General features: G+C 38.6%; 1 protein-coding gene across 1 annotated transcript in view; it reads right to left on the reverse strand.

The window, feature by feature from the left end:
* Positions 1-3,038: 3,038 nt before the first annotated feature.
* MUC5B (mucin 5B, oligomeric mucus/gel-forming) overlaps positions 3,039-10,014 on the reverse strand; it is a 30,499-nt gene continuing 23,523 nt past the window's right edge. The window contains exons 24-34 of the mRNA XM_031553460.1: positions 9,313-9,849; positions 8,372-8,506; positions 7,937-8,154; positions 7,304-7,472; positions 6,254-6,297; positions 5,724-5,843; positions 5,514-5,609; positions 4,904-5,026; positions 4,518-4,563; positions 4,007-4,118; positions 3,039-3,796 (exon numbers count right to left, since the gene is read on the reverse strand). Coding sequence (XP_031409320.1) covers positions 3,583-3,796; positions 4,007-4,118; positions 4,518-4,563; positions 4,904-5,026; positions 5,514-5,609; positions 5,724-5,843; positions 6,254-6,297; positions 7,304-7,472; positions 7,937-8,154; positions 8,372-8,506; positions 9,313-9,849 — 1,814 coding nt within the window. The 3' untranslated portion in view covers positions 3,039-3,582. The remainder of the gene's footprint in view (positions 3,797-4,006; positions 4,119-4,517; positions 4,564-4,903; positions 5,027-5,513; positions 5,610-5,723; positions 5,844-6,253; positions 6,298-7,303; positions 7,473-7,936; positions 8,155-8,371; positions 8,507-9,312; positions 9,850-10,014) is intronic.

Here is a 10,014-nt window from a genome sequence, read left to right on the forward strand (position 1 = left end):
GTCGTTTGCGAGGGGGGTTGGTCTCGATGATCTCTAGAGGTCCCTTCCAACCCCTACAATTCTGTGATTCTGTGAACTTGAGCTCCCTCTTTGAGAATAGAATCAGCACTTGTGTTCTGTGTAGAGGTAAAATTAACAATGCAGGAACTCTGTGTGTCATTGGGAGACAAGTAGGGGACTAGAAGGAATGCAGCAAACTCCTTACACACAGTGGTATTATACTATGAACATGGATGTGCTACCAATTATCAATAAGCAAGGCAGGTGGATGGAACTCGTAAGTTAAAAAGCAATGAAGTATTTCCTTAAATCACTGCTTTGAGAATCTGCTTCAAAAGAAGAGGAAAGAGGGGAAAATGGCAGTGAAATGTGGTGAGGGAAGGGATGTTTGGTGTATGTCTTTGTTTTTAAAGGGAAATCAATTATTGTATCTTTTTTCTCTGAAGCCCTGAACAGAAGCAAATCCAGGGGACTTGCACTTCAAGTAAGTAGAGTTCAGGAGACACATATGGAGACTTAATGGGACAAATGCTGTACTGCTACTGCAAATCTAGGGAACGTCTAAATAAAACATAAGTAACTATATAGGAAAACATGAAGACATCCATTTGTTTGATATTCAGGAAGTAACCATTTTTGTTAAAATGTGTAGTTATTATATACTACATGAAACTCAGAGCTTGAAATGATAAAATGCATGCACGACTTAATGTATTTGGAAATGACTAAGCATACTATCTTAGTAGCAAGATATCATTACAGAACTACAGATGAATATACTTAAAACACAAAGCAGTAAATAATGCCAATCTTGAGCTCGTTCTTGTGATTTTCACAAGGTGTTGAATTAATTTGAAAGTGGAGATTTTTCATCCTATATTTACTACAATCAGCTATTTCACTAAAAATTACCATAGAAAAGAACTTAGCTAGATTAGGAAACAGAAAACTGACTGTCTTGGCAACCAACTACAATGGACTTGTCTGTTAGGGAATGTTAGATGACAATATGGTGAAACTATGCAGTTAGTGTCATTTATTGATGTCTTAACAAAAAGACTTCCAGGCAAACTCTTGAAAATCTTACAGCTCAGTGAGCAGTGTGTCCCACCAGTGAAATAATTCGCGGTTTCTGTTGTCTGATCTCACATCAGAACTGCACAAAAACAAAGATTACGTTCTGTAAAAGTCAGTGCATTTGTGGAACTGAAGCACACAGAGCACGTAAGTTGTCAATGAGTGTCTGTAATACATATGCAGTGTTTGTACCTGTGAGAACACTTCAGTGTCACTGAACTAGAATGGGTGAGTTTCCAAGGATTTTTGCTTTCCAATTTGAACTAATCATGTATGCTTGCTCTGGCCTTTCCAAAATGCAAACTATCAACAATACTCAGATAGAAGACTGGGAATAGCCTAGGAGACTAGAAATAGTTTAAAAAGATTGGATGAAAATAATTGCACTGTAAACTGAGAAGCAATGGCTCCAGTTTATTTTGGTGCATAAAGAACGATAAATTTCTCAATTCTTCCCATAATCCCAAGCAAATCTGAAAAAAATTGCAGGATGTAGCAATATCAGATAAGGAGAAACTTCCCTCTGGTGGGTGGTGATGCTTTGCAAAGCTCCATGTCTACAGCAGACTATGTCAGTCTTCTTTAGAGAAGAAAACGATCGGTAGAGGGCAGCTTAAGGCTTGAACTGGAATGTACTACTAATGTGTTAATATGGCACATATTAAATTAGTTCAGGAGATCCAGCCCAGGAAAAGTTAAGGACAGTTTGTAGTTAGTGAGCGTAGCACTAAATGCTCAGGAGTCCAGGGATTGGGGAGGAAGGAGGAAGTGCACACATCTCACTGGCTTCAGTACAAATTCAAAGGCAATGTTGAAAGCATTTTAGATTTTGTTAGTGTTGCTGGTTTTTTTTCAGCCTGGGCTGTGACCTATCAGCTCTGCAGGCATCAGTTTGCTCAGCTCAGATTAATATTGCTATCTCAGCATTGTGATGCTAGGCCTAAAACAGCTGGTGAATGTGAGTGCCTCTTATATAGTGAGCCCTCATGCAGCTGGGAGTGCTGATTGCTTGCCCAAACAGTGCTAGATCAAAACTCTCTCTGTTCTGCGGTGCTGTGCCTAAAGTGCTAAATGCTGTGGAAGCCAGAAATGTGGAAGTTGCACTGAAGCTGGCTGAATGCTTCACACACTGGGCACTCTTCAGGACTGACAGGCTGTCTCCTTGTAGCAGTACCTGGTGTTCAGGTCAGAGTGGTGAATGTATGGAACTGATGGTGCACAGCCTGTCTGGATTCAGCCTTTGTTCCCCATGGTAAGAATGTGAATCAATGGATCAGAGATGGTGCAGGAAGTGCTGTGTGCACCACTGTCCTAGCTAGCAATCCTACCTGCAGACCTACGGCAGGCCTGCCAAACTGTAGCTGTGATGTGGAATTCAACAGTAAAACATGAAGCTCCTTACTGGTTAATACCAGTATGATATCAGGTCATGTCTGTGGAGGGCAACAGAGAGGGTTCTACTGATACCATTCAGGGATTTGTTTCTAAGCACATATAAAATGTGTAATTATCAATGACTCCTTAGTTTTTCAGCTAAGCCTTCATGTCAGATTTCAGGTTTTATTTTATAACTGCTCTGAGCAGTTCAGGTAAATACAATGAACTGCTGTGGGAAAATGGAACTGAATTTCTCTTTAGTGTAAATTCATTCAGAAACTTCTAGATAATGTAGGAGACAAGGGCAATAGTTCAGAACCCATATCCTGAACTTATTTGCAAATACTGTTACAAATTACGGGCAGGAGAGTTGCTTGGATTTACTTAATTAAATGACTTTACCGTAAGCATTCTTTAACTGATTGGATCTTTCATTTATATATAGGCAATTTTCCTCAACTTAAGAAGGTCTGCTTTCTTTTGTTTCAGTCTTGGATGTAAAGCAACACTGAATAAAGTTTTCTATCTTGTTTTACGCTTGTCTTCTGGATTTCACTGCCAGTTAACCCTCCAACTTGGTTTTCTTTTTTTTAAGGAAAAAACCACCTTTTGTCATTGAACTTCTTATTTCGATAGTGAAAACAGTATCAGTCACCGAAACTGAAAAATGCTGAAAGTTTTATTGATCACATAAGAGACAAGATGAACAGGGAAACAATCTCTTCCCTGTCACCGAGTGATGTCTTTTAAGAGCATTATATCCATAAAAATGTTATACAATAAAACTTTCTCTAGTCATAAGAGTTAAGTGCAATGTAGCTACAATGTTTCTGGTTTTGTTTTTGGAGCCATTAAAACTTTTACCAAAATGTTGGTTTTGTGATTGTGCTGGTACACATTGATGTATTTGCATAATGTACAGAAAGATACTTTACATGGTTACTTCTTTTTTACCTTGAAAACTGTATCACTTAAATAAAATATTATACTTAAGGGTTCTTTGGCTTTTATAAGTAAGAAAAAAGAAAAGGTAATAACAAACAAATATCAGTTGAAGAAGCAGCACAGGTTATCTTGAGGAAGATACGGTTCCAGCTTTCCTAGGGCCTATTTTTGTTTTTGCAATGATCATGTCTGTCTTTGGCTGATTTTAAATTGGTAATCATCTGCTTCAAGGGTTTGTGGGTTGCATGCATTTATACACTGGCATTGATCCACATAGACATAGCTATAATTTATGCTTGTTCCATTTTGGCAATTCAGGATCACATCTCTTCTTTGGCTGCTGAGCTCTTGGCAGCAAGTACAGTCATGTTGCATCTGGTTTGCTTTAAGAGAATACCTGCATTCCACCAGAAAAAGAAGCCATTAAACATCAACAAATAGGAGCATTGTGTGAATATGATTTTAATATAAGAAGAGTGAAACTCTTCTTGCTTCATCTGAGTCTGATTCTATTCGTGATACTCATACACACATTACTTTTGCTGTTGTTCTATGACCGATTAATATAAATTCAATAGAAACAAAGCTGAAGAGATTCTCAACTTACATGGAGGAGCCAGGACAAGTCCCTTCACAATATGTCAACTCAACAGCTTCAGAAGATTCACAGTCTTCGTGTTGGATTACAGTTTTTGTGCTGTAAGCTTTGCAGTTAGTAGCTTCAAAAGAACAGGAAAAAAAGATAAACATGCTTCAAATCTCTAGTTCAGAACTGAACACTAAAACAATTTTGAAGTGCATGATGTCTCACTACTGCGACTATGTACAGTAGGCAACAGTACATGCTAGCGTATACTGCAGCTGGAGATTTCAAGTGATTTTTTGATCTTGGCTGTACAGTGCGTTTGGAAGATATAAGCTGAGGATTGAGTGTTGAGGGTTTGATTTTGGTATTCACTGTCCAGGAAATTCACTTTTTCCTTTTGAAGCAATGGTATAGAAAAGGTTACTGAAAAGTGAAAGCTAGGTCAGCGAAGAATCTTTCCTTCCACTCAAATACAGATAGAAGTTCAATATAATTACCTGTAAGAGGAAAGCACTTGCTTGTTATTACTTACGTTTACATATCTTGCAGCAGCCATCAGGAGTAGTCTCTGCTTCATCCTTTGCAGAAATAAAGGATATGTATTATAACACGGATGACAATAAGCATGTTAACAAGTTGGTATCGCTAACGCTCAGCTGAAGGCTTCTCTGTGATGAACACTGAACGAAACTACGAAGTCTTGCTGGCTGATTCATCGCCACAGAAATCTTGAATCATTGTAAGCTCATGTAAAAATACTAAGCTTCTCTTTGATACTGCTGTTACAGCAACATTATTTTCATCCTTGAAACATTTCTGCAACCTCAATGAAAATAATTTGTTGCATTCTTCCTTACTTTCTTGCCCCCTTGTTCTTCTACATTGCATTCAGTAAAAGCTGAAGTGATGAAAACTTACGGGATCACACTCCAGTGGACCGTACTCGGGACACACTCTTTTTGTTTGAACTGCAACATATTGATCTTCAATTATTTCACATTTGTAGTGGCTGCAGAGATCAAGTGGCAGAATCTCACCAACCTAAGATTTTAAGAGAAGAAAAAATATATTTTTTTCCATTGTAATCAGATACTGTATGATTACTTCAAAAATGTTTAAGTTCTCACACCTCAAAGATTTTTAGATGAATTTGAGTTCTTTCATGTGGCAAATGGGAGAAGCCTAATTTTGTGAACTATGGCTGTCCTGGCAGTTCATATCGTAGATCTTGGGGCCAGATTCTTTCCAGGGGTGTGCAGCAATAGAACAGGGGGCAATGGGCACAAACTGGCACACAGGAAGTTCCATACAAAGACAAGGAAGAACTTACTGTGAGAATGGCAGAGCACTGGAATAGGCTGCCTGGAAAGTCGTCTTCTATGAAGGTATTCAGGAATTTCCAAGTAAGTCTTCAGAGACTTACGTTTTTAGTTTGTATTAGTGTTGTTTTCAGAGTACATTCAATGTTAAATAAATTCTGACTGGGAAGGGATATACTGGCTGGTGAGAGAAGGAAAAGATTACTTACTTCGAGCACAACAGTCTCGTTATTTAGATGAATTCTGCAAGATACTTCTATACACTTCCCACAGCAATCTCCATCCTCAATCTTATATTGGTGACCCTACTCGCAAGAGATGAAAGAGAAAGTATGTTGAGTTGATGATGGACGGTTCTGGTCTTACTACTATACTACTGTTTGAAGGTTGATAGGGCATCCCATTGAATCTCAACTCACCAGTGGACAAGATGTTTCACATTTAAGTGCTTCACACTTCACAATGTTATACCCAGTGAGTAGATTTTTCTCAGAAGTGCAGGTACAATTCTTACACGAATCTATTACAGACGTTCCATTCTGGAAAATGGGAAAGAAAAAATAACATCTGTTTATAAAGTGTCTATAACACACAGGTGAAGGTGATAGATGTGCTGTATACTATTAAGTTTTCTGAAGTGCAATTGAGCAAAAAATCTGGCCTTATTTTATAGGTTCATAAGGTTATTTCAAACAACATTTGAGCTTTAACAATACATCAGCTTCTTTGGAAAAAAAATAATAAAATGAATTCCACAAATAGAGGAAAGCTTTTTTTAGAAAATACATCGCTAAAAATGATGCACTCTTGTTTTAAGCTTCTTGAGGAACAGAAGTTAGGGTTGTAAATAGACATGGATTAGGAAAAGAATTTTCTAAAGGGATTTTGTGGTAGAAAGGGTGTGCATTTAATTTCTAGTAAAATGCCACTGTAAGTATGCCATGCTCACCTCATATATTTTACCATTAATCTCACAGGTGTTTGAACGTCGCTCTGAAAAACAACCAAAATAAAAATCAGCAAACTCAAACTGTGAAAATACATAAGAAGTTAAGATGTTACCAACATTTGTTAACAGCATAGAGATTATGGAAAATTTGAATTCAATCTCTCTATGTGCACAAACCAGTATAGCTGGATGTTAAAGGATGTATGTTTTAATTGGCTAGAAGAGTTGAGTAGAAATGGCACCAAACTTGAGCTAAACACAAAAAAATCCTTTTCTTGCCCTTTCCATATTGGTTCATTTCAAATTAAATGAGTTGTATTCTATTTGAACACTTAAAGACCAGTAGCCTTCAAAGATGCCTTTGTATATTGATACCTTATGACCTCTCAGAATAGAACTTGGTTGTGAGATCAAGTGGAAAAGTGGTATTTTTTACTGAAGTAATATAGTTTGATAACATGCCAGATTCCATTTGTGGCTTTCACAGCATTACTTCAGACTTCGTAGTTCCTTGGTCTTTGATTTTCCTCTTTCAGGCTCACTTTGTAGCTAGTTTTCTTTTTGATTCTTTTATTTAAAAAAGTACGTGTATAAATAAACATACGTGACCAATGGATTATAGATTTTATTTATGGTCTACAATACCATAAGAGTAATTATTATTTTTTGTACATCAGCAATTCAGTTTCTAAGTATGATTTACTTTGTTGCTTCATATTACCTGCTTTTCTAGTGAACTCTGAAGATTTCTGCTGGCTCATTGTTATGTTTATGTATCTTTGTTTAGCTGTAGTTACACTAATGTTAATGAACTTGAAGTACTTGAACAATCCTGTTCTCTGAGCAGATATTGAGAATAATGTTTTGTTTTTAGCTGAACTCGTATTGCATATTTAGCTAGAAATTGATGTGTATTCAATAAGTGAGAACAATTTAAAGAAGGTTTTGCTGTTACCATGATGGATGTAGGATCTGCTTAAATATTAACAGAAGCACAAAGGTAACTTCCCAGTGTAACCTGGTGCATACATTGGTATTTTTAGTACTTACGGCATTTAAGTTCAGGACAGCACAGGTTTGTTACTGGTACTACAGGTAAGGCAATAAATCCTACGTCACAAACTGCTTCCTGTATTTGGCATGAGAGCCGACATTGTGTCGTAGCAGTGTGTGGATCACAGACACACTCCTGGCACTCATTTGTCCATTCCTCTCCAGGCTGAAAATACAAAAATTATTTATTCTGATGTGCCCTTTCACTCTAGTTATTCTTGGCCAACTTGACTTAGATTCTCATGCTTAGTAAAGATTCCAGATTAAAGTTTTGGTGCTATATGATTTCCAACCTTAAGAGCAAGCAAGCTGGGAACAATAAAATAACTGTCTTCTGTGTAGAAAAAAAAGAAAAAAAAAAAGGCATTGTAACATTTTCATAGCTAGTTCACTTATTTTTATGATGTTTGAATATTCTTAAAAGTCTCTGCTATGGTATTAGTGGACTTTACTATCTCTAGATGCATTCAAAGCCTGATGGTGCAAGGTTTGAATTATGTTCTATCAGGATATTCTTCCATGGCCAACTTTGTTATTGAAATACGTGCAAGTTGATTTGAATTGAGGATAGAGGATAGAAGTTGGGCTGTTTTTGCGATGGTAATATATTAAAATAATGAAGGGAATAACCTTTCGTGGAGGACTGACATCAGTACAGTTTCTTTCTAGTAAAGTTGTGAGGGATGTTGCTGTGGATGAGGAGGCTTGTGTTGTAGTCTCTGAGGACACCGAAGTTAAAGGAGTTGTTGTAGGACATGGCCCCAGAAATGGAGCAATTTCACATTCATTGCTGCAAAGTGCATAAAAATTACATCCAGCCTTATCTGTTCTGTTGTATACAACTTCACCTGTAGAGAAAAAATGAAAGAAAAGTTAAAAGACCAATGAAAATACTAAGAAAAAAACCCAAACAACACAAAATATTGTGAAAACATGAAGCATATTACTCTGTAAAAGTTATTATTCTATTTAAGATGATTTTGATTGATTATCTTTAATTTAATACATTATTAAGGGATCATACTGCTTATGAGAATGCTTATAACCATTAAGCAACAAGCTTACCGGGAGAAAACAAATCACCAAACACATGGCAAAAACACAGAGTTGTTCCCCTTGATTCTGTTGTGGAAGGTGCGGTGGGGGAAGAGCTGGAGAATGCAGAAGTGCTTGTAGCGTGGCTTGGCTGTGAAGTATCAGCTGTTGAAAACAAAACGGTTTAGTTCAAAGCACAGCATTTGGTTCTCCTAATTGTTACATATTATAGGAGTCTGATCAGAATCTGGGCAAACCAAACCAATGTTTGGTTGCATTTGAGTATTTGACCCACTTACTGTAGTAAATAGAGATTGTGCAAATCTTACTGCTCTGTACCAAGTAACATTTGGGATTTTGCAAATATTAGGACTTCTAGCATTAATATATTTTAATGTATCAGAGTCACCAATGTCATCTTTATGGTAATAAATATGAAACTATGGAATCTGCTAAAAGACGTAGGATAAGCACAGCGGCTGATAATTTTTTTTTTTTTTAAAGAAGCACATGTAATAGTAGAAGTCACAGAAGAAAATTGTAGCAATGATATTCTAATAAACTAACAGCAAAAATAGCTTTCTGATTTTGATGATGACCTATGAGAACGACTTGAAGTAGGGGACTATGGTGTAGTCTGTGTTACTACAGTGGAGATTGCTGCAGGAGTGAGTATAGTTGAAGAGCTGGGTGGTGTGACCCAGTAGACATAGGGATAGTGAATTCTGTCCCAGAGGGTGATGTTTTGCTACTGCTGGCAATGTTGGTAGGAGTGGTTGCAATGGTGGTTGGATGTCCTATCAGAATGGGAGAAATCTTGGAAGTGGCAGAGCTGTTGGCAGCTGCAGAGGTCTGTGTAGGCATGAGGATGGTGGTGGCTGTGCTTTCTGGCACGAGAGCGGTCATGACGGTGCTGGCACTGGAGGTAGGTATGGTGGTCCCTGCACTTGTGGATGACATGGTGGTCATACCTTTAGTAGGAGGAGGAGCAGATCTTGTAGTACTTCCAGCTGTGATTGTGGTTGGGCCTGTTGGCGGAGGGCTGGTGGTCGTGGTGACTCCCGTGGTGCTTTTGGTGGTGGTCGTGGAAGACTTGGGGACAGTAGTGGGTTTTGCGGTAGGATGGGTTTGTTCAGTGGGAGAAGTTGCTGAAATGGCGCTAGTTGAGGACAAGGTGGTGACTGTACTGGTGGGGGAGCTGGACACTGAGGGTGTGGTGGTGACAATGGTGGTCGTGCTCACTACTACAGGAGCAGTGATCTTGGTGGTGCTGGCAGTGCTGGTAGGTACGGTGGTCCTGGCACTCGTGGATGCAACGGTTTTCGTACTTTTTGTTGGAGGAGGTGATGTCTTGGTGGTGCTAACACTGGAGGTAGGTGTGGTGGTCCCTGCACTTGTGAAAGAAATGGTGGTCATACCATTGGTTGGAGGGGGTGAGGTCTTGGTGGTGCTGGCACTGGAGGTAGGTGAGGTGGTCCCTGCACTTGTGGATGACATGGTGGTCGTACCTTCTGGTGTAGGCGGAACAGTCTTGGTTGTACTTCCAGCTGTGATTGTGGTTGGGCCTGTTTGTGGAGGGCTGGTGGTCGTGGTGACTCCCGTGGTGCTTTTGGTGGTAGTCTCAGAAGATGTGGGAACAGAAGAGAAAGTAGTGGGTTTTGCGGTAGGATGGG

Source organism: Meleagris gallopavo, chromosome 5 (assembly GCF_000146605.3).
Source record: "Meleagris gallopavo isolate NT-WF06-2002-E0010 breed Aviagen turkey brand Nicholas breeding stock chromosome 5, Turkey_5.1, whole genome shotgun sequence".
NCBI classification, from domain to species: Eukaryota; Metazoa; Chordata; class Aves; order Galliformes; family Phasianidae; genus Meleagris; species Meleagris gallopavo.